Here is a 25244-nt window from a genome sequence, read left to right on the forward strand (position 1 = left end):
TGATCAAACTCGTTGTAGAATGTTTTAAAAGATAGCCCAGACTGTGTAAAATGTGTTAAAATACTCTGGACTTTACAGGACGTTTTAGCAGACTTATATGTGAAAATGTTTTTGTACTTTTAACTTATTTAATTTAGACTTTATATATATATATATATATATATATATATATATATATATATATATATATATATATATATATATATATAGTTAGGCTAGAGATTTTTTTATGTTTTCGATATTAGTTGAAGTATTTATCAAGTCATAAAATATCAGGCATTCAGCCGTGGCTTCGTTTTTTTTTTTTTTTTTTAAGTCATAGGCTATAGGTAATTTTTTTTATTATTTACGTAATTTAGACGAGTCCTCGAGCTGCCGCCTCTTTTCGAGCTCCCCACTAGTTCGTCAACATTTTGCTTAATATATGAGAGGATAGTTGTCTGGAAGGTTATGTCGAGTAGATAGTTGTAGAAATTGAGTTTTTGAGGCATTGAACAAAACCAGGTTTTCTCTGCCCCAATCAGAAACAAGTGAAAGATCAGAAGTTAGGCGTCCTATAGCATCTCGCCTTGAGTCATTTAATTGTTGTTGGGTTGGGCGTCTGTTGAACGCTGTTGAATAATGCAAGGTGGTATCATCAGCATAGGAGTGGATAGGGCATTGAGTCAGATTTAGGAGATCATTGATGAATAATAGAAAGAGAGTGGGTGATAGGACAGAACCCTGTGGAACACCACTGTTGATAGTTTTAGGGAAGAACAGTGACCGTCTACTACAGCAGCAATAGAACGATCGGAAAGGAAACTGGAGATGAAGGTACAGAGAGAAGGATAGAATCCGTAGGAGGGTAGTTTAGAAATTAAAGATTTGTGCCAGACTCTATCGAAGGCTTTCGATATGTCAAGGCCGACAGCAAAGGTTTCACCGAAGTCCCTAAAGAGGATGACCAAGATTCAGTTAGGAAAGTAAGAAGATCACCAGTAGATCTGCCTTTACGGAAACCATACTGGCAATCAGAGAGAAGGTTGTGAGCTGATAGATGCCTCATTATCTTCCTATTAAGGATAGACTCAAAGGCTTTAGAAAGGCAGGAAATCAAAGCTATAGGGCGGTAGTTAGAAGGATTGGAGTGGTCACCTTTTTAGGGACAGGTTGAATGTGAGCAAACTTCCAGCAAGAAGGATAAATAGAAGTAGAGACACAGATGAAAGAGTTTGACCAGGCAGTGAGCGAGTTCGGAAGCACAGTTTTGAGAACAACAGGAGGGACTCCATCCGGACCGTAAGCCTTCCGAGAATCAAGGCCAGAGAGGGCCAGGAAAACGTCTTTATAAAGAATTTTAATTTTAGGGATGAAGTAGTCAGAGGGTGGAGGAGTAGGAGGAATATGCCCAGAATCATCCAAAGTTGAGTTGGTAGCAAAGGTTTGAGCGAAGAGTTCAGCTTTAGAAAAGAAGAGACAGCTGTAGAGCCATCTGGATGAAGTAAAGGAGGGAAAGACGAAGAAGTAAAGTTGTTAGAGATATTATTGGCTAGATGCCAGAAATCTCGAGAGGAGTTAGAATTGGAAAGACTTTGACATTTTCTATTGATGAAAGAGTTTTTAGTAAGTTGGAGAATAGATTTGGCATGATTACGGGCAGAAATATATAGGGCATGAGTTTCAGCAGTTGGATGGCTACGGAACCGTTTGTGAGCCGCCTCTCTATCATTGACAGCACGAGAACAAGCAGAGTTAAACCAAGGCTTTTTAGCTTTAGGGTTAGAGAAAGTATGAGGAATGTATAGCTCCATGCCAGAGATAATCACCTCTGTTATGCGCTCGGCACAAAGAGAAGGATCTCTGACATGAAAACAATAATCATCCCAAGGGAAATCAGAATAGTACTGCCTTAGTTCCTCCCACTTAGCAGAGTTAAAATGCCAGAAGGTGATTTCTACGTGTTTTCGTGTGTTTCTGGACTCAGGGGTGTAAATAGTAGTAGTAAAAGGAAGAAAAAAGGATAAATAAAGGAGGATGTGGAGGAAGGAAGCAGAAAGGGAGGAGGAAGAGGAGCAGCCAAGCCACAATACTTAAATATTTCTCCACATCTTCAATATTTTGCTTAATAGTTTGTGTTTTTAAGTGTTTTGGTGTATTTCTAGGCTCAGGCGTGTAGATGGAGGCACTAGAAGAAATGAAAAAATAAAAATAAAGGAAAACGAAAAGAAACTTGAAAAAGACACTGAAGAATAGGAGACAAGCCGCAATACTTAGCTAAGTCTCCCTTGTAATCTTTCCGTTCTTTTAAATGCATTTTGATGTTTTGAATATACCTATTAAGGATGGTTTAAGGAAATCTCATCTTCAATTTAAGAATATCTGGCAACTGACATAAGGAATTGAAATTCCCTGGTATGGAAGCACTGCGTGACTGCCACTGACTGGTCCAGACTGGATAAAACATTTCGAGCAGCGGTGGTGGGTGGTAGGGTGCGCGGCGCGGGAGTCCAGCCTCAGCCTTCAGCCAGCTGGTCCCAGGTGACGTCAGTGGTGTTATTGACAGACAGACACGAGCACCGCTATGGACCCTGCTTCCTCTGACTCCCCTGACGAGTAAGTAGATACCACACCCCCCATGCATAACATCCTGTCAAGCACTCCAATTCCACACCAGTCAAGTGAAACAAAGAAAATATATACGTGGCGTGAAATGTTCGAGATAATATTTGTGTAGTGTCTTCCTGTCTTCAGTTTGCTGCTCTTACTCATAAATACTCAGTGTCCACATTTGGGAATTGCGTCCACGCCGCGAGAGATATATATAGGTAGTGTGTGTGTGTGTGTGTGTGTGTGTGTGTGTGTGTGTGTGTGTGTACACGTATATGACGTATTGTGACAAAGAAGAGGAGGAAAGAATGGGATATTAGACTTCATGTGCCACCTTACCTGTCAACCACAGAAAAGTGTAAGTGGGGCTTATTTCATGGGGGAGCCGTTACTTGTCAGCTTATCGGTACAGACAGACGGAGATGCGTTAAAATGACTTGCAGCAAATGACTGAACTGGACGCGACTCGCACGGTGTGAACGCGGGACATGCTATGGTGTAAGCAAGTCATATCTAGATCAGTTATCCCTCTGATCTCGCTCTCTATAGCAGAAATATTTTGTTATCTATGTATGTTTTTTTTTTTGTTTTTTAATCTATTGTATGTTTCTTGTATACTCTATCTGCATGACTTAGTATGCCTAGTTACCTATAATCTTTAGTCTATGGGGCTTCTGTATGCTATATATGTATTAATGGCCATAGCGAAGTAACAAATATAAACCCATGCAAAATTAATATAGAAAGCAAGTGTATGGAATGATGTAGGGTGAATAAGGTGTCTAGATGGCATATTTTCTTGATGTTTGAAGGCAGTTGCTAAGTTGACATTGAGAGAAGGGCAGAAGGAAGGACAATGTATATAAGCAAGAAAATTAACACAAATCAATGCTAAATTAACGTGGGAAATAAAAACTGGGGCTTGAATTTGGTTGAAAGACATCTAAGGATCACAATTAGTTGATATATAAAAACTGTTGACAAGTTGACATTGAGAGAAGGACAGAAGGAAGGACGGGGTCTACTCTCATCCCCGGCCTGCTCCTCTAGTCCTCTTTACCCTTCACTGACGTGGACCACGTGCTTGCTGCCTGCCTGCTGCCTGCCTCACCTGCCATGACAACCCTCCACGTCCCCACCTAGTAAATATGAAGCACTGTAGCCATTGGAATCATATGTAACTGTGCTGTGGGATTTAACTCAAGGTCGTTTTAAAGTCCCAGTGTTTTACCTTCGTGTTTGTGTGTTGGGCCTTGTTATGCAAGTTACCTGTTTTGGTGGAATGGAAGTAGATGTCTCATGTGTGTTTTTGTAGAGAGTGTTAGTGGTGGTATACATGTGGATATTCATATATGTGGGTAAGTGTCACTGTGGTATTTGTTGGTATGGCCCATGTTTCCTATTCTTTGGTGCCAAATTGGGTTAACATGAAGCGTACTTATTTTGAGACTGCAGTTACTTTTCTTTGGCATGATTTAGATGTTTTCTTAAATTAAGGTGTCTTTTTAAGTTCTTCGCAAGCTTTTAGGAAATGGCACTTTCCAACTTATTTCATTATCAATCACTTTAACCTAACCTAACCTACCCCTCAGATGAAAACACTTAACATTTATTTCGATATTATCTGCATTTTCATCAGCTGATCTTGCTGGCTATTAACATTCAGTAAAGAGAATATCATTGGGATTTCTTAAGTTAGGTTAATTCTGAGATGGGTACAAGTTAGAGACTCGCAAATCACATTATACAAGATCAGCATTCTCACGGAGAGGTTAAAGGAATTAATATTTGTTGTTTTACATTTTGTCGTGCATTTTATATATTGTATGTTTACTGTATGGTGTGTTTTTATGAGTTATTAAGCTTTGTCATCATTATCTGTCTGTTAACCAATACTCTTAATCATTCTTACATTTTCCTGGTACACTCTGGAACTCCCTACCTGGTTCTGTGTTTCAAATTTCTTAAGATTTTTTTTTTTTTTTTTTTTTTTTTTTTTGTAACTCTCAGACCTGCAAGGGGACTGGCCAGTTTTATGCTCTTATATTAAGAAAATAATAATAATAATAATGTAACCTTACCTTGTCCAGCAATCAGACGCGGGAGAGGCAGCGGTCAGCCAGCGGGTGCACCGACACAGATGGTGACGTCCACCTGCGAGTCATTTGTTACGATGAGACGGTGCGCAAGCTAGACCACTACTATGGCATTGGTGAGCTGTCCGAATTATCTTTTATCTCTTGGGAACTTTATGATATCCCTCACAAAATTGACACTTTAGCCTGAGGAAAGTTCTTTTGCTTACATGATCATTTTTCCTCAGCTCATAAGATTCAAATTTTACATATATCATTCACATTCCTTTTTATTTTTTAAGCTCAGATGATAATTTTTCTTGATTAACATTTTATATCACTTACAAGATAACTTCATTTTAGCTAAGAAAATCAAATCATTGTCAACTCGGGAAGTAAAAAACCCTTGCTAATGAGTTTGAAGTATTCTCTGATTTAGTTTTAGCTATGAAAGTCAAATCGTTGTCAACTCAGAAGATAAAAGACCTTGTTAATAAGTTTGATGTGCTCTCTGATGTATTTATAGCAATGAAAATCAAATCATTCTCAGTTCGGAAAGTATAAGATCTTGCTAATGAGTTTGATGTATTCCCTTTGCATTTAGTCAAGAGGCAGCTGCTACAGAACCAGAGCATCAGCCTTGGCATCTTCCCGAGCACCAGCCAGGACCAGCAGGTGGGGGATGTGCGCACCTCCATATACTGCGCTGCGTCCATATGGAGTCTCTTCCAGGCATACAGGTGAGGCACAGTTGCAGCTGAAGCTTTCTGTGGGGATTTTTGGTCTCCTGGTTATTTGATATTGATGGTAATGTTTGTTTGTCTTTTTAAGCTTATATCGTTTGTTCATTATGTTTATATTTTCTTTATTTGATACTCATGTTATGTTTATTTATTATTTTGTTTATTTTTGTGTATCAACATGTTACTTTACTTATATAGGTAAAAAATATTAATGTAGTTCTTATACCTTGACATTAATTCATAACTATAACTAATATGACAAAAAAGTAATGTGATTCATGTTTCCAAACTTAGGAGTAAAACTTATATAGATGAAAAGAACAAAAAAGCTCACAGAACTCGATTGGCAGACGAATTGACGATGACCGAGGGAAGGCATATGAGCTGGGCCAGTCCTGCGTCAAGTGCATGCGGGGAATCCTCACCTGCTGGATGCGACAGTGTGAGCACGTGGAGAACTTCAAGAAGGGACAGAACCCAAAGTTTGCCCTGCACGCCAAGTTCCACCTTCTCACTGGCGAGGAGGTCATCTCCAGCGAGGAGTATGGCCACCTACAGGTACAAGGGGAAGCCATGCTTTGTTTACTTGCTTGTGTTTGTGTATCTGTTTGAATGAAGCTTGAATGTAAAGTCTCCCCACAGTGTGCCTAAGTTGTATTTATGCATCCATTTCACTGAAGCTCATTATGTTGTATCTTTTAATACGGATTTGTGTTTTTATTTTACTTTTTAATGGGTATGTTTCATCCTCTACTCATGTCTGGCAATCAATTGCCTCGCTTTATGTCCTCGTGTGTTTAGTTATAGTGTGGAATTATAGTAATTTGTCATCTACTTGGCATTGTATCGGAATTAGTTATCTTATTCCCTCTGCATTGAACTATATCTCTCCACACATTCTATATTCTCTCAGGTACTGGCAATATGTAGCTGTATACAAAGAAAAAACAAAATACAGCAAGAATTAAAGCCAGCCAACTATTTAATCCTGTTTTGTGTTTCAGATTGACATTGTATCCCTGTACCTGCTGTTCCTGGTGCAGATGATCACCTCAGGACTGCAGATCATCTACACCATGGATGAGGTGACCTTCGTGCAGAACCTTGTGTATTACGTGGAGCGAGCATACCGCACACCTGACTTTGGCATGTGGGAGCGTGGCAGCAAGTACAACAATGGCACTCCAGAGCTGCATGCCAGGTAACAAAGAGATTACTAAATACACAACACTGTTTTTGTTCATCTTTTTCTGTTCCTATCCACGCCAGGCTGATAAGGGTGAGAGTGTGAGTGTGTGGTGCCTTACCTGGACCACTGCATATAGAAACTAGTCTTGGTTTTTCATATTTAGAGCATTTAACCCTTTCATTACTAGGATACATGTTTACAGTGAGTTTGGGTATGATTAGATTATTTTATTGACATTAGGAAGTGTCTGTGGAGGACAGATGATTAATGGCCAGAGCCTTCACTATTTTAATTCCCAGATAAGTTTCTGAAGCTGTATAAAAACATCAAATAGTAACCAGAATACATGTGAAAACATGTCATGGTACTGAAGGAATTAACCCCTAGCCGGCGGCAGTGGACGTTGGCTTGTCTCCTAAAATGTGAATCGTCTATATATAGCTTCTGCCGCCTACTGGTGTGCAGCATAAATTTAGTTACACCGCATTTTGTTACGTTTTGACAGCATCTTTATATAGACTCTACCGCAATTTCGCGCCGTGTTTACAAGTTTCTCAAATCAAACTTTAGGCTTTAAAGTGAAATTTCTTTATATGTTTACTAGGATAATGGAGTCACTCACACCCACATTAAAAAATGTGTCCAGGACTTGTGACCTGGATGTGGTTTCCCTCCACCCTCCCAATTTTTTTTGTTTTTGTTTTTTGCTTTTTCAGTTATGTGATGGTTTCCTCTCTTACTTTGGTAGCTGTTCTGATGTGTGGTACAGCTTAAAGCAGGGAGTTATGCACAAGCAAACTTGGCAAATATCACAGCTGTAAATACTTCTCTTTACTTTTTTTTGCATTGCACAAAAGGTACATCTCCTCTGAACTTTCTTTGTGGTGTCACCTTCTGCTGACGGTGTCTCTATTGGAAAATGCCTTCCACTCAGTCGTGTAGGGCATGGCCCAAGAGTGACTGAGGTTGTAGGTTTCCTTATCCAGTACACATCTTTCCCATAGGTTTTTACTATTTGTTCAATCAAAAGCATCTTGAAGTCAAGGAGTTTTTTCTGACCACCATTTCTTTTGTAGATTACATGGCAGTTATGAAGACTCATTTCTATCAGCCTGAGAAATATCTTCTTGTAGTACTTTGTGATACCTTTGCGAGTCATACTTGAAGCAGATGTTATTTGATCCATCAGATCCACTCCCCCCATGTGCAGTTTCTTGTATTTTATGCACACTGAAGGTTTGTTGACATCTTTTCCGCCAGATTGTACAGTTTCCATTGAATCATCATAGATTGTACTAAGCATGTTTACATTCTTTTTGTCTCTCCACATCATGTGCATCACTTTGTTATTGTATCTGGTTATTGTCTCTCCCTTTTTCAGTTTCTTTTCTTTTACTTCCTGAGAGAGTCCCTTCCTGTTGAATCTTACTGTACCTATGGCATCAGTTCCATTAGCTAAAAGAATATCATACAACTCAAGTGATGCATAGAAGTTATCCATTCCAAGGACATAACCTTTATTGAGAAGGGGCTTTATTAGTGCAAGAACAATTTTAGTTGACTTGCCTAGCTTGGTTACATCTTGATCTGATAGTCCTGGTATTTGGCAGTTATATTCTGTTGCTTTCCCTGTATAGGGCAAAATATCCCACACATAGCCAGTTTCAGCCTCTGCTAAGATGTAAGTCTCCATTCCAAACCTTGCCCTCTTCAGTGGAATGTACCTCTTCCACTTTAGTCTTCCTTTCCATAGAAGCAATGACTCGTCAATGCTTATGTTTTCCTTAGGGATGTAATTAGACTGGAATTTGTTCCTGAATTTATCTAAAATTTCTCTAAATTTGAAAGCAGGATCTTCCTTATTTTCATTGTCAGATAAATGCAAATACTTGAGAAGTAGTACAAATCTGTCCCTTGAAATGCATTTCCCAAAAAAATGGGGTTGCAAGCATCTGGTTTGTGGAATGATATGAGTAAATAGTAGGCTTCCTTACTATGCCCTGCAAAATGGCCAAGCCTATAAAGGTATACATCTCACCAACATTAGTTTCCTTCCAAACCAGATCCCTGCTCTTTCTCCTCATTTTTCCCTTCCTCCTCTTTTCCTCACCGACCTTGGCAGCATATTTGTTTGTTTCACTAACCAGATGTTCAATCATAGTATCATCTAGAAAAGCCAAAAATATGTCCAATGGGTTTTGGGGGGTTTTCCAAAACCACTTTCACACCTGAGTCTCCAGTGAAAGGCAATCGATCTCTACTAACAGGAGAATGACCCATCCACCCAAGTGGAACACTGCCATCATGGTCACTAGCTTCAGCATCTGACAGGCTGTCATCTGCTTCCTCTGCAATGTTAAGTTGTGACTCATCTACACTAGCAGAGTCATCATCATCACTCCCTGATGCACTTCCTGCATCACTGCTAATATCATCCATAAACTCATCATCTAAATCATGCGCTAGAATCAGCTGTAAATCCTCATCAGTGATTCTCCTCCTTGTAGGAAGCATGGTTGTGCCTAAAATTCCCAAATATGTCCAAGAAATAATACTATATTGGTGGAATGACAGGCAGACAGGAGCACTCCACCCTGCCTGAAAGCTGGGAACAGAGTGTGGTATGAGTGTGAAAAGTCACGTACACCAAGGCCACTCTTGAGTTGCCAGTTATCATTTTTGTGGCTCGGGGGCACTCACACGTGGCCGTCTATATATAGTCGATGCTTAGAAATACAAGGGATAAATTTTGGAGACGAGTCTATATATAGTCACCCATAAATTTTGATACAATCAGGACCGTCTATATATAGTTCCACCGCCGGCTAAGGGTTAAAGATGATTACAGGATGTTTTCCGTTAACCTTCATTGCGTATTTACTCTTGGCAGCTCCATTGGCCTGGCCAAGGCTGCACTGGAGGCCATCAACGGCTGCAACTTGTTTGGGGAGAAGGGTGCCTCTTGGTCTGTCATCTTTGTAGACATTGATGCGCACAACAGGAACCGCAGCATCTTCGAGACTCTTCTGCCCAGGGAGTCCAGCTCAAAGGTGCGGAAAGTTATGCTAAGTGTTCTCTGAAGTGAAGTTTATAGGTACTGCATTTGGTGGAAAGGAAAATACTGTAAAGCACACACAAAGAAAACTGATTAACCATGTCGTGTTAATGAAGTGTATGGCAGAATAGTTTTACCTGTAACTCCTTGTGAACACCATGTCATCTGTCAAAAAGAAACAGAATAATGTATGATTTATGTATGTGATATTAAAAAACTCGCTTTGTTCTGTAGAAAACAAAAAAAAAAACCTAGTGTTTATTCAGCTATGGTCTCATCATTTTGTCACCAGAATGTGGACGTCAGCCTGCTATGTGCCATCTCCTTCCCTGCCTTTGCCACACACGACCAGGTTCTGTACACCAAGACACGCAATCAGGTTAGTGTTGTCGTCTACTGGAGTTTGAAAAGTATACCTGTCAATTGTAATTACCAATAGACCTTTGACACTGTACTGATAGACAAGATTTCCCTGTAACTTTTCAGGCACTATTATTACACTAAGGTCTTGTGAATATTGTAGATTAATATGACAAAATTAACCTGTTTTTTCTTCTATGTTTCATGGAAACTAATATTTACACTGCTAGGAAAGTTAATGAAGGGCAGCCACAGTAGAGATGAAGAGAAAAATTAGCTCATACAAATACTATCTTCATACTATCCAGATGAAAAAGATTACCTCGCACAAATACGTACTATCTTTTTTACTATCCAGATGAGAAAGATTACCTCACATAAATGCTATCTTTTTACTATCCAGGTGAGAAAGATTAGCTCAATATTATCTCTACTATTTAGATCACCTCACACAAATACTATTCCTTTACGATCTACATGAGAAAGACTAGCTCAGAATATTATCTCTTTACTATGCAGATTGTCAGTTTATTGGAGGGTAAACATGGCTTCAAGAGGTTCCACCGAGATGGCTACGGAACTGCACTGGAGGACAATAAGAGACGGTTCTACGACATTGCCGAGACAAAAGTAAGTGGCTTGGAAAGGGACTGGTACTCAATATTGGGGCTTTTCATTCATTCATTCTCTGGTAAGCTCTTGGAACTCCCTACCTGATTCTGTATTTCCAACTTCGTATGACTTGATTTAATTTAAGAAGGAGGTTACAAGACATTTATTTATTTATTTATTTTTATTTCATTTTTATTTTTATTTTATTTATTTATTTATTTATTTATTTTATTTTATTTTATTATTATTTTTTTTTTTTTTCTGGGGGGGGAGGGGGCTAAGTCTCTGAGACCTGAAAGGGAACTGGCAGCTTTGTGGGGGTTTATTTCAGTTGTTTAATGTTGCCCTTGGCCAACTTTCTCCTTTAACATTAAAAAAATAAATAAATAAATATGTCTCTGAAATAATTATGAGTGTTCTTTTGATGATTGGTGGAGAAGTGCAGTGTAATTTGTCTTTGTGTAGGATTCTATGTAGCTATAAATTCTGTTTCTGTGTGACTGCAGTTATAATATCTCTATCGTAGTGTAGGAGTGTAGTTGTAATGTATCTCTTTTAGTAGGAGTGCAATACTAATTCTCTCTCTCTCTCTCTCTCTCTCTCTCTCTCTCTCTCTCTCTCTCTCTCTCTCTCTCTCTCTCTCTCTCTCTCTCTCTTGTGTTTGGTGCAGGAGTTTGAGAAGATAGAATGTGAGTGGCCGCTGTTCTTCCTGTTCATGATCATTGAGGGCATGTTCAAGGGCAACGAGGAGCAGGTGGAGCAGTACAAGAACAAACTGAAGCCGCTGGTCAAGAGAGACAAGTGGGGAGGTAGGTCTCTTCATCCTCTGCCACTTGTCACTATTTGGATTGTAAAGAAGTGTAGACAAATATGGGGAATGATAGGTAGAAACAGGTTAGGTATGGTCATAAAGGGACTGCCACAAGTAGGCCAGTTCCTTCTTGCAGCTTCCCTCATTTTCTGATGGTATTTTTTTATCTGGCTCTTCTACAGACCCAGTGGTGCCCAAGTACTACTATGTGCATAGGGACCAACTGATTCTGGAGCGTTCTGACCCAGGTTCCCAGGTGAGTGCCTTGTATCACCTTGTAACACCCATCCTCTGTTATTACTCCCTTTGTGGCTGTGTCCTCAGAGCTTGGAGTTTGCATTGCTTAGTGTTTTAACATGTGGAAGGAGAGAATGTGTATTGCTTGAAAGTATTAAGTTTGAGGGTTTATTTAAAAGGTGCAGGAATGTTATGTTGCTCTCTTCCACTTCATATCCTTCTTAAAGTTTGTATTGCTTAGTGTTTTAACATGTGGAGGGAGAGAATGTGTATTGCTTCATAGAATTAAGTTTGGGAGTGTATTTAAGGAATGCTGGAATGTTGTGAAGCTCCCTTAACTTATCCTACTCTTTCTCTACCTCCTCTCCCAGGGCGCCAACCCAGCACAGAGGGCAACCCAAGGAACCTGTTCTTGTGGGGCCAGAGTGTGTGGGTCATCGCCTCTCTGCTCATGGACGGCCTGCTGCACATTAACGAGTTGGACATCATCCGCCGCCACCTGCCGTCCTACAACCGCCCACGCAAGGGAGGCCGCTACTCTGCCTTCCAGGTGAGCCATCTCTCCTCAGGGTGTATTAGCGGCAGGCCACCACACCAGCAATGCAGACTCAGGGGTAACTATTTGGAAGGCTGGCAAGTGGAAGCTGTCAGTATGGGAGGTTTTGAATGGTGTGATGTGAGCAGAATTAATTTTCCAGCGATGTTGAGTTGACATCATTCGTGTAGGAAAATCTCTTATGGCAATCTTAATACGTAATGCAGAAGCTTCATTAAAAAAATCAGAAAAGGCATGGTATTAGATGTAAGAAACTGATTGATTGGAGTTGAGAAATCAATTTATTTAATTTTTCATAATCCAGAGAGAGAGAGAGAGAGAGCAAGCATCACAATTCCATAATCCATACAAACTCAATATCTGCATCCTTTTCCACTCCAAGTATTCCAAATAATGTATCCTTGACCTGCACTGGTGTGGTTGGAAAGAGGAAGGATAGCAGGACTCAAATAAGCAGAATTGAATGTGTTAACAGTATCATAGTATAAGAAGTTTAAGTGTAACAACATGGAGTGAGTTCTGTTGTAAGTCAAGGGTTTGTGTGATCTGTGCAGGTGTTGTTAATGTAATTCATGTATACCTAGATGAACCCCCACCAACACCCTCCCACAGCGACACTCTGGATGATTCAGTGCGGCACAGGGACACACACAGCTGCTTCTCCACACACCTACCTGTCTTACAGACAAGTGTGGTGACTTACAACAAAAGGAAAATAGATAAATGCAAATGCTTTAGAATATTTCAAGCTGTTGCCAAACTTCAAATGAGGAATGTACAAAACCAAACTTTTTAAATGTCTGTTAGAATAATCTTGTACATTTCTGGTCTTTTTGCTCAAATAACTCTTCAGCAACTTGGTAATTTCATGTAATTTTTTCACTATAGTTCTCCAATTCTTTATCATTCTCATAATCTTGTGTGCCTGTATGTATGCATAACGGTGCCTATATACTTACACATAACCATACTCATGTACAAAATGTACTACAGATTTGACACAACTCATTTTTTTTAACAAGTTTGTTTACTTTTGGAAATTCCTGAGGTTCCCTCTACAGCCAAGGCCGGTGCCAGTGTGTTACCTCAGCTGCTTGGCACTACTAAGGTCCCAGTGGTGCATCTCCTTCTTAGGCCACATCATGTCAGCTCAGTTTGCCCCTCGCATGCCTCTCTACCTCTCATGATTGCCACATTAAGCATTCCACTTGCTCTGTTCATCATGTGCAAGTGTTGCCATCTTTTTTCTTTCATCTTCATTAGCAAATGCCAGCACACTGCTTCGTTTTGCTTCCTTACCTTATAACTTGTGCTGCTTGAGGAGAGGAGCGCTAAGACAGCTCGGGAAGGAAGGTCCTTCACTGTTTGCTTGTAGGAAAAGGCAATTAGTGAGCTTTTTTGTTCATATTTCATTCTCAGCCATTAAATATGTACTACTCGCATTTTTCACATACATAAAAAAAAAGGAAAGAAATATATGTAATATTTTGTAATTTATTGTGATTTATATACATATAAATATTTATGTGTATATTGGTAAAGATATTTTTGATGTGTGATTTTTGTGCATGTAATGATGGAGTTTGCCACAGACTTAGATTGTGGCCTTTAGCTGACCTAGTCAAGAGTAGGAGTGTTTTGTATACAGTCACTGCTCACTTTATACTTCAGTAAAAAGATTCTTCAATGTGAGGAAACACTATTAGTATTGTCAAAGGCATTTTGTGATGATCTGCATGGTAATGAGTGCAGGTGGTAAGGAATGCCAGTGAGTGATGGTCTGGTGGTGAGGAAGGCCTTCAGTCAAGTGCATAGCATCACCACAGTACAGTATTACCATGCACAACCTAACTCATGAGTAAAGGAATGAGCATTTATCAAGTGAGCAGCTGCTGTGTGTATATTGAGGTTGAGAATCTCTTATTTTAAGTATTTGTTCCAGGAAGTGTCTTAGATTTGATACATTTTCCAATACTAATGATTACAGTGGTGACACAGTTCAAGAATGTCAAGCCCAACTTGTGAGTGCTTTCAATGGCCTGAGTGTGTGAGTGAACTTGAAAGAAATCATCCCGCAGGCTGCTGTCAGGCCATGAAGGAAGCCACAACAACTTAGATACAAGCTGGATTTTGTAACTCAATCCTTTCACAGTTTTCTTTATATTTGAACCTGTATGATTCTCACAGCTTATTAGAAAAGGGGTCATGTGACCTCACAACTGTGTCATGTTGTCAATGAAAAATGTATCAGTCTTAAGAGATTTTCTGGCTGTAATATCAGATGAGTGATTCTCAATCTGTATTAACTGTCTTTTGAGACTTGTTTATGCAAGAGATCTTTTGCAAGCCACATTGGTGCCTGAGTAATAGCTGCAGTACAGCTCTACAATTAAGGATTGATGTGATGTGATGTGGCTTTTAATGTTTGACCTTGATTTGCCTCCCCAGGATTCGGTTAGTGAGGTGCAAGTAGCAGGACTTGTTTGAGGTGACTGTGGTGTGCCTGGTATTGGTGCTGCTGTCTGCCAGCCACAGTATTGGGAAGGTCTGGGAATCCTGTCAGGACTGAGGCACCAAACTGTATTAGTTTTTAAAGGAAGGGATCAAAAACTGACATTTATAGTATTGCAATATGCATGAAGTGCCGTAGGGAGTTCATAGACCTTAAGTGCACACTTGTCTATAGGACACTGCATTATTTTACTGCATATCTCTTGTATGATTTCATGGTCTTCATCACATACTGTGGCTGATGGAGTCTGAACTGAAATAGAGTAGACTTTATGCTGCAGTTGTACACACAAGCTCAAGATGATTTAGTCTTCACTCTTCACAAATGCATAACACCCAACCATTGCTGCCATCCGCCATCAGGTGGACCAACTGAGCACTATCAGAAGCACTTCTTTCTTCACTATTAGAGTGAAATAGTAGATACTTTGGATCATTAATCCAAGTTAGTATTAAAGTCATCATTGGCAAAATGATTCATGTAAAGAGCTGTGCATGGAAACTTAATTTTCATGTATTGTACATTGAACATAGCTGTTGATTGGGGGAAGATAAGGCCCAGCTGGATTCATTATGCTCTGATTTGCACAGTGCCAATGTCTCCTCTGTTGCAACCTCACAAGAATGAATACATTTATAAGTCACTCCTTAGACTAACTAGCTTTTACTGAAGATAGTTAGAATGAACACATTTATAAGACCAACTAGCTTTTACCGAAGACAACTGCAGGAAGGGAAGGGAACGTGCATAGGACCAAAGTTTGCTGAGTGTGGAGTGTGCCATGAAGGTGAGTGGGGAAGGGTCACTGGGAAGGACATGGGGTAAACCTGATTTATTTGGGAATGCTTTGGGTGACATCATACAAAATCTGTGACATTGAAGTGCCTTGCAATGTTGGTCACACTTGCTTCTTTGGCTTTATTCATCACTCTCCCTTCAACTTGCAGGCTGAAAATGTATTTGCTAAATTATATACTTTTGATAACTTTCTGCCAGTCATTACCAGCTTGCTTGTGTACAAATGCAGCTTTACAGGTTCAGTAGTGTTCAATCTCTCCTTCAGGCAATTACTTCACCAGAAATGTGGAAGGAAGCTGTCAATGTTTTGTGAATTATTGTGGGTTGTGTGCATGTGAGTTTGAGGAGAGAAAGGATGACCGAGAACTGTGGGTAATGTCTGTGTGATATTCTATGTTGATGATTCTGATTTTTTTTTTCACAGCTTTTGTTGGATTTCTGTTTATTTGTTTGTCTGTATATTTTTGTAGATATAGAGTAGGTGTTCTATTAGATACGGACTGAATGATTGATGAAGCATATTCTTGGTACCTTCTTTGAAGACTGTTTTACTTGACATCTTGTGTGAATAATGTATTATATTTGTTCTCAGAGTTAGCAGCACTCATGCCTGAGGTGTAGCATGAATTCACAAACATTTATTTATTTGTTTTTCATTTTTCTTCATTGATTTGTCATGTATTTTAACATTTTTGTATCTTGGCAAGCGTACAAGGTATATGAAAGAGGTAAGGAGGAGGAGAGACCTTTTACCAACCCTGCTGACACTCAGTGTTACCTGTGGCACCACATTACATGTACTACTACTGCACCAACGCACACACACATGCACACACACGCACACTCACATAAGCACACACACACACACACTTACATGCACACACACACATACGCATATGCACATACACACGCACACACACACATGCATCCACTGCCTTTCCCTTCTCCTAAGAGTGTTGTGGTGTGGCACAGGGCCGGTGCAGCACAGCCCAGCCACTCACTGTAAGACAGCCACCCTCTGGCTCTCATATGCCTGCTAAGTCACACACAAAGGTGGTCTTCCACAAAATAACATTGAAACAAAACTTTGAAATGGTCATACTTAAGTTTTCAGATATTTCATTCTTGCATGGAAAGTTACAGCTCATTGCAAATATTGTCTTTATTTGCTTGTGTTTTCATAAGATGCTTTCTATTCAAATTCCTGTAGAAATTAGCATATTTAACATTTTTCAGTGTTGATTTCATGAGATGCTTTCTATTTAAATTCCTGTAGACATTGGCATATTTTAAATTTTTTTCAGTATTGGTTTTCTGTAGATTACTTTGGCATTGAGTAGCTTGAAGTAGCCTTGGCCTCTGCACAGTGTCTCTTCACCACATCCTCTAAAAGTTATGTAAATATCTCTAGCACCTCCAGGGTTGTTTGGAAGGAAAGTGTGTATCCTTCACTTTTTCAACATCATTTTTCACAGTACTGGCATTAGTGTTCCCCTTGATAGGGTATAAGTCTTAGTACCAAATGAAATATCCTTATTGATTTCCATGGATGATCAATGTTCAGTGATATGGACTGTGGCTCTAGATGTTTGATTCGGTAATGGCTATGGGTATGGGTGTCTTGTCTGGTGATGGCTATGGGTGTGTCTGGAAATAGATGTTGTCATATGTGGAGGCATCCTTATTGCTATCCATTTGTTGTTGTTGCTCTCACTGTTGCCTCAAGTGTTGTGTGGAGTTAGGTACATAACATTCTCTCTTTCTTTATAGTTCACAAGTTTACCTTCACACACTATTAGTTATTCCCTTCCTTGAGTCTACCAATCAATAGCCACTCCAGGATTCAAACTGGTTAATGTTCGTCTGTAGTTGACGCATTTCTTCACACACTCATGTATAACTTGTCTCATTGCCACAAGGAGCTTCAGGGTTCAGGGACCTCAGTGTGGGGTTCCTGATGGGAAGTTAGTGTAATGTTGACATCACTTTGCCTCTTCTAATTGCAGCCTTGATCTTGTGGATGATTCCTGTATCTTGTTTCATGTACTTGTACGTATACGTATGTATTATTCCATTGATCTTACCAATTTCCTGTACCAGTTTCTCAAATTCTTTCATTTTTTTCCCCATCCTTGTAGAGCAAGAAAAACAGAGTAAGTACACACACGGTTCTCCTTAGATCAGTTTTTTTGTTTCTTTGCATGAGTTTTTGATCAGTTCTGTGGTTGACAGTACTATCCCGTGGTTTTCCTTGTTGCATAACAGCACAGACTGACGGCAGACATGAACACAAGGACATAATTGCAAGGGTGTGCATGCAGAATGGATTAGGCAGCAAGGCAAGGCAAGGCTGCTGTAGCTACTAGACTCTCACAGGCACATGCATTACAGGGCTGAGAGGACACACTGCATGGTTCACTCTTCTCCTTTGTGATTATTTATCCCCTCTCAGTACTGTCTCTCTGCTAGTTCCTGGTGGTGTCAGTACAAGCAGGCTTCTCTTTGTATATTTGTTAGTCCTTGGCTGGCATTTTCATGAATACAGAAAAGAAATTATGTCAGGTTCTGCTTGTCAATTTTCTTACTTCATACAAAATAGAGTACTGTGTTTGCCCTGCATTGGTTCAAGACAGCATCAACATAATTGCTTCTTTGAATAGTAAAGGCATCAGATTGTTGTAATGTCTGTCTCATGAACAAGCAAGTGCTGTATAATATCCCTCTTATCCTGTAGAAAGAGATAGTGTTGTGGAGTCTGTGTTGGGACCAGTGATTGCACTGTCAACCATGTGTTAGGGAGTAGTCCACTGCTCACTGTGTGGAATGTATAGCAGCAGCAGCAGCAGCAGCAGCAGTCACACACTCTCGTCTTTAGAGTAGATGATGTTTTGTCAACTTTTCCTGTGTATGTTTTGCATCCTTTTGTACATAGAAACTCAAATCTTAACAACGACATTGTTTTCCAGACAATAAATTTGTTTCTAAGTTTAGTAAATAAGTGAAAACAAACATTGTCTTTGTAAGTTTAGTAACAAGTGAAAATGTTTTTTTGTGTCCAGTGTTGCATTACAGAGAATATAATAGTCTAAGTGTTTTTACAAGTCTAATGTTTATGTTTAAATCATCAAGAGTACAATTAGTGTTTGTTAAGCAGTGCTGTTCATGTTGGCCATCCAGCGCCGACTCTGACTGTAGTGATGCTTTAGCTAATAGGCATGACATGTATGTACTATTAGCTCAGGCTGTTAGTGCCTCATGGCTCTGAGGCTCATGGCTCAGTGGCTGCTTCACCGCCCAGTCAGTGTCAGTCTATGTAGAGTCAGAGCTTGTTCAGATGAGCTACCTCAGCTTTTCACCCTCTGGTATTGGCAGGCCATACATGTGATGAGTGTAGCTCAGCCATGCCTGAATGTTGTGAGGCTTAGTTGTTCTGGCGCAACACTGCAAACTAACCAAGCCCCGGTGCAAGGAGTTAACAAGGGAGGGAGTGGTAGGGGGCATTAAGGTAGTGGGGTCTTGGGTGTGGGTGTGATCAAAGGCTGCCTGCAGGAGGGTGGAAGGTCCTAATCTGAGGAAACAAACTGGGCATGCAAAATTAAACTCATTTTAAACTAGCAACAAACCATGAAATATGAAAGATAATAAGACACAGAGAGGCAGCCACTCCTGCATTGTTAATAGAATACTTTTGATTGTGTCAGGGCACAGCCAGCGACCTGGTGGTGCAGGTGGTGCTGATTGCCGAGAGCATGCGGCTGCAGGCGATGATGGCCACCTATGGCATCCAGACACAGGTAGGCTCTGCTTTGATGGGGACTGGTGCTTGTTTTAGGCCTAAGACTGTTGTGTAACCATTTTGCTAAGGTCGTTTAGGATTTTATAAGGAGACTTTAGTATTTTAGGGAGTTTTAGCTTTTTTTTATTAGGATTCAGCCAAGGGCAACAAAAAGCTAAGAAATGAAGACTCACAAAAATTGCAGTCCCCAAAATGTGATCAAAGAAACTAATCAGGTTTACTTATGTAGTCTTTATAGTGTTTAAAGGATTTCAAACATTGGTATGAGGAGAAACACCCAGTGATACCATGCTCTCCCATCCTGGCCAGACCCCTCATGAGGTTGAGCCGGTCCAGATCTGGCCACCCCGGGAGCTGGTGAAGGTGTACCAGAACCTTGGGGTGAGTGAGAAGCTTGGGCTGCAGGGACGTCCCACCCGGCCCATTGGCGCCTTGGGAACCAGTAAGGTGAGGCCCAACCAACACTAGCATCTACACGGTGATGCTAGATACTCTTTGTTGTGTGTATGAATGTGTGTTGGTCTTGTATGGTATTGAATTGAATAACACTGAACTTTGATAAGGATGTGAATCTGTATCAACACTGGATCTACACGATGACACTCAATATTCTTTGTAGTGTTCCATTGATCTTGTCTGGTCTTGAATTGAATAACACTAAACTTTGTCTGATAAGGATTTTAATTGGTGTTTTTTTTTTAATATTTCATGTCTACAAATGTTACTGATTCCCTTATTTTCTTTGAACAAATTATGAGAACTTTGCCATGTCTTTTCTTAAGGATTTTGTCAGAGATACTTTTCCATCATACTTAATTTCTGCAAACCTTTCAACAAGCTATGAAAGTAATGGAAAGTAATGACAAGTCCCTGAAGTCATTTGTTTTCATTCTTGTGGCAGATTTACCGAGTGTGTGGGCAGACAGTGCTCTGCTACCCACTGGTGTTTGAGGTGAGTGACTTCTACCTCTCACATGACATGGCACTGCTCATCGACGACATCAAGTCTGAGCTGCACTTTGTTGGCAAGTACTGGCGACTCTCTGGCCGTCCCACAGTCTGCGTCCTTATACGAGAGGAGCACATGAGGTAAGGACTACTCACTAACACACATCAGGTGTCAGATGCCATTATGGGAGTTGTGTTGACTTAAGATGTATGAATGTTAGTATAAGTATGTATAAGTAGGATAATGTGTATACCATTCAGCTCTGTATTAATTGTCATTTCAAATAAATTGAAATATTATTACATATTATTATTACACACATGCACACAGTTGATATGTAAGCTAATCTGACTTACTGTTGAATATTTGCCTCACCTCTCCCACTCATCTCCAGGGACATACATTTTCGTGAACTGCTGGACTTGCTGGCACAACTGAAGACGGGCTACTGTGATGGCTTGAAGGTGCGCACCGGCCGCCTGCAAAACCTCATCTCATCCTCCTGCATAGGTGAGGACTCAGGGCTAATCAAGTGTCTTACATGTTTATCTGTCTGTCCATGGCCTGAAATATTCTCTTTGTTCTCATTATTTCTCATTCTCCCATCTAGAGCAATCAAACTTCAACAGTGCCTTTGTTTTTTTTATTCCACAGTGTATCTTGCTCCTGCTTTTAATGACAAAATATCCTTATTGTCACTCACCCTGCCCCCTCAGAGCACCTTGACTTCATGAGCACCCTGGACGTTGACCTGGACATCAAGGCATTTGAGCAGCTGCAGCACGCCAGTATTGGCTACCAGTCCCTCACCGACGTGCCACGCGCCATCACCTACTCTGAGGACTCCATGAGCTTCAAGGTGGGATGTGTGTCTGTGTCTTTTGATCTGGTTGTGGTACTGAGGGTCTGAACTGCCTGTGTTGTGTTGCTTGAATCTTTGAAAGACTCTGTTGTAGATGTTCTTATCCATTTTATCTAGCTTTATCTTTCATTGATATATATATATATATATATATATATATATATATATATATATATATATATATATATATATATATATATATATATATATATATATGTGTGTGTGTGTGTGTGTGTGTGTCTCTTTCTATGCCAGATGTCTGTATTTCCATGGAAGGAGTTGTACTGTGAGTCTATGAATGAATGAGTGAAGTATGAATGCTCTTTGTTCCCTGGCAGGACATGGAGCTGCAGCCAACACACGAGGTGATCAATGTGCTGCGGTCTGTATCCACACTGCACGGCCAGACTCAGCTGCTGGGCATCCTGCTGCGCCGCGAGGGGCCAGACTACCAGATAGATGGCCATCCAGGTGAGTCACTCCTCTACACACTTCACTGGATTCATGAGTTTTGATTCATGTCTCTTCTTGCTTCATTGAAACTTCTTTAGAACTCATATTTTTAAGAATATTGAAAGTGTCATTGAAATTGGTTACTTGATGTAATTTTTTTTCTTTTTTGCTGTGGAATCTAAAGAATATAAGTTTTTTTTTTTGCAAGTTTTAATTGCAGACAACTAGTAAAGTTTTGAATAATGCTCAAAATGTAAAAGACAATCGATGTAAAGTGATAAGTGATATGATGGTATCTTGGTAAACCAGGGAACCCTTTGTCCAGGTGCTGTGGAGACATGCAATGCTGAACTGCTATATTGATTAGGATGAAACTAATGCTCTTTTCTTTCAACTTTTGTATCTACTTTCTTCTGATGAGATGTTGAGTGTATTGTGAGTGTGGTGGTGTGTTGATGGTTGAGGTGAGGTGAGGTGATGCACTAATATGGTTTTCTGAGGGTAGCAGATCAAGGAGAGGGCATTACCTTAGGCTGTGATGGAATTAGTTTGAGTTATTGATGTGTGAAATATGTTGAGTAGTAGGAACTAAAGTGAAGAAGAGTATTGGGGAGCTGTGCTGTACTCACATCTCACAAGGCAGGAGTGAGTGAGTGACGAGGTGGACGTGAAGACAGGTTGTTTTGCTCACTAGTCACAGGTCACTGATCACTGGTGCTATTTATTTCATGCCACACATATGACCAGGAATTAATTGGCTTGAGGTTTTAGTGGCAGTGAGGCTGGAGAGACTGCTGAAGGAAGTCAGCGTGTGTCACTTCTGGGGAGCCATGCGCCTGGCAGCAGCTCTCCTCAAGAAAACCTACCCGTCAGTGATGCACATGACTGCTATTTTGGTGCAGGGCTGCCAGGTGACGTGACTATGGTAGTGCTCCTTGTGACTCACCTTGTGCTATGCTAAACTTGCTGTGTTCCTTGCATCACTGTGGAGAACAGTCTCAGTGGGGCTTGAAGGGTTAATGAAGCAATGTTCAAAAGGGGCTTTTCTAGAAGGAAGTTTTCATGCCTTTGCTGGGGTTTTTATGCTGAAATATCCTTGTGCCTCACTGCCAGAATTGATATGCTGATGATCAAAAGTTTGAAGGAAACTATTTCAACTGGATTTGAGAATTATCCAATTCAAATACATTTCCTTGAAGTCATTTCATCAAGTGATGAAGGAGACATCAGAGTTAACCATACAGTGAAACATGACATGTGAAGTATGGTACTGTATCTTGTCTTTCCTATCAGTTGATTACACTTGTTTCACAGAAATGCAGTTGAATTTGATGGTTATGTTAATTCTCAAAGCTTTATGTTAACAGACCCCATGACCATCAACACATCAATTGGTGCAAGAATCAGACGATAACACTGGCAGACATTCTGTATGTGAATGCCACAGAACTACTTTTTACATGGGAAACTTTTGAGAAACTTACTAAATGGCAGTAATGGGCAGTAGAGAAAAGTAAGACTGTTTCTTCACTGGTGTTCTGCCTCCCACAGAACACTAGGAGACTCATTCTGCCTGTGGGAATGACTGGTGACTTATGGAAATAACGGAAATAACATGATGCTGAGGTGTTCAGGGCAGGGCAGGGCTGGTAACACACCTCAGCTGCTTGCATTATCTTGGCCTCTTGGCATGACGGGAATAGAACACAACAACAGTCAATAATATTCCATCAACACAACTTACATCTTGTATATAATGACCTCGAGGAAGTGTGTGGGCGGTCCAATGTAAATACTGTATTTGTAACACCTGTCCTGTTCTTGTCTCTTCTCTTTGGCTTCTCTAATTACTCATTTATTGCATAGGAAAAGATCATGTTTCAGTGTATATTATATTAACCATCTTCACATCAGTGAGTACCTTCCTTTGTTAGCTCTTGTGGTTTGCAGGTCCTGTCCTTCCTCAGGGCCTCAACCCATGTTCTCTTCTGCGTGTTGTGCCTTCTGTCTGTTCGAATAGAGATCAGAAAAGGGTAGGACTTAGGTAATGCTGTAAATGAAACAACATGAGGAAAGTATAAAGTTTCAGCAGAGGGAGTGGTTAGAGAATGTAATATTTCCCCTTGCTTGGCCATACAGGGTGTCAAGTTAGTGAGGACACAGTGTGGGAAGTAATGTTAGCTTCCCAAGAGTTACCCTTCCCTGAAGAACTTGAGGATGTGTCTGTCCAAGATGAGTGGAACTTTCTTTCCCTGTCAGTGGTGGCATTGCCTTGAGGTGTGGCTGTGGCTGTGGGTGTATGAGGTTTCTTTTCAGTAGTGTGGTGGTGTAGGAGGTGCTTCAGCTGACATCGGTCTTAGACAGATGCTTGTGAATGGTACCTCACTCTGTTACAGCAGAACCAAACTGTTTTGCTTCACTCAGGTTACTTGAAAGACTCCAGAGTTTTTGATAGACTTGTATATGCTATCACAGACATTCACTTTTAGGGAACTCTTAGGAACAGATAACAGACAATTATAGAATTATATACAGATGGATGATTGGAATATTGGTACAGTTATCTATTTACAAGGTTTATTTTCTTGTTCTTTCAAAAAATGTTAAGATTCTGAGATAGAAAGTACATAAAAGCAGGATACATTGATGTGATATCTCGTAGTCCCAAGAAATAATTATTTTATTTACTTATACCTATCATATTAAAGAGAGGGTGTTTAGTGATTTAAAAACAACATGACCTATCCACTTGCCAGTTTTATATTGTGACTAATTAGAAACACTCGTCTCTCATCCACCACAGCATCACATAGTGTCTCACAGCCATTCATTACAGGGACAGCCACAAGCCTTGCAAAACAATGAGGTTCTGCTGTCCTGGTAACATTCACGTCTTTTTCTTCCACCTCTGGTCCTCCTAACTGATGCATAACTGTTCCTTGTGCATGCTGCCCCTCCTGCCTCAGTGGGAGAGCGGGTTCTTGCCCTGCTGAGCCAGGCGTCCTCACTCCGTTACTGGCGCACGGTGCGGGAATGCACTGCTCTGCTCTCCAAGGAGGTGGAGTCTATCTCACCTTACATCACCACTGTCTTGGTGTCTGGAAAACAGGTAATGTGAGCTGGCAAGCATCTACCTCAGTAATTACTTAGGAGGATCAAGCTTAAGACTACTACTACATGTAAATACTGTGAGAGTAATGGTAGCTCTGGAATATTATCACATTATTAACACCATTGGTATTAATTGCTGTATGCTTGATGTCATTTATGCTGTTCATATAAACCAACTACACTTGTAAACTTGTATTAATTCTCATGAGGCAGGAGAATAATTACATTTTGAATACATTTTGCATACAGAGATAAAGGTTTTCATAAATATGTAGTTTTGATGAGGAAGTCAGTGAGAAAGCAAACTCAACACACAGTACAGTGTTAAATCATCAGAAGACTGTTGGAAGCAAGCCGTGAAGCAAGTATGTGTGTTGCAGCGCTGTAGAGCGTGGAGTAAACACAACCACCACCACCACCACCACTGTGACCATGTGGGCGACATAGCTGATTGATGTAGACTATTAGCAAGAGCTTGAGCGCTTCATTTGCTTTGCAGTTTACTATTGTGATGTGTTCAGTTGGTGTCATAGCTC

General features: G+C 40.3%; 1 protein-coding gene across 13 annotated transcripts in view; it reads left to right on the forward strand.

Annotated features, from left to right (window-relative positions):
• Positions 1-2439: 2439 nt before the first annotated feature.
• The window catches only part of LOC123510324 (probable phosphorylase b kinase regulatory subunit beta), a 30272-nt gene continuing 7467 nt past the window's right edge, over positions 2440-25244 (forward strand). For 5 of the 13 annotated variants that reach the window (XM_045265363.1, XM_045265364.1, XM_045265365.1 and 2 more), the window contains exons 1-20: positions 2440-2595; positions 4680-4801; positions 5269-5404; positions 5758-5965; positions 6412-6608; positions 9487-9646; positions 9944-10030; positions 10531-10641; positions 11294-11432; positions 11617-11690; positions 12042-12221; positions 14676-14681; positions 17676-17690; positions 19239-19331; positions 19643-19780; positions 20235-20422; positions 20677-20792; positions 20999-21141; positions 21483-21615; positions 24564-24706. In XM_045265363.1, the coding sequence (XP_045121298.1) occupies positions 2564-2595; positions 4680-4801; positions 5269-5404; positions 5758-5965; positions 6412-6608; positions 9487-9646; positions 9944-10030; positions 10531-10641; positions 11294-11432; positions 11617-11690; positions 12042-12221; positions 14676-14681; positions 17676-17690; positions 19239-19331; positions 19643-19780; positions 20235-20422; positions 20677-20792; positions 20999-21141; positions 21483-21615; positions 24564-24706 (2421 nt within the window). In that variant the 5' untranslated portion in view covers positions 2440-2563. Of the gene's footprint in view, positions 2596-3571; positions 3732-4679; positions 4802-5268; positions 5405-5757; positions 5966-6411; positions 6609-9486; positions 9647-9943; positions 10031-10530; positions 10642-11293; positions 11433-11616; positions 11692-12041; positions 12222-14675; positions 14682-16244; positions 16266-17675; positions 17691-19238; positions 19332-19642; positions 19781-20234; positions 20423-20676; positions 20793-20998; positions 21142-21482; positions 21616-22368; positions 22509-24563; positions 24707-25244 lie in introns of those variants that run through there. The other 8 variants (XM_045265362.1, XM_045265366.1, XM_045265356.1 and 5 more) reach the window with 7 other exon arrangements.

Source organism: Portunus trituberculatus, chromosome 28, assembly GCF_017591435.1.
Source record: "Portunus trituberculatus isolate SZX2019 chromosome 28, ASM1759143v1, whole genome shotgun sequence".
In the NCBI taxonomy this organism is placed as follows: Eukaryota; Metazoa; Arthropoda; class Malacostraca; order Decapoda; family Portunidae; genus Portunus; species Portunus trituberculatus.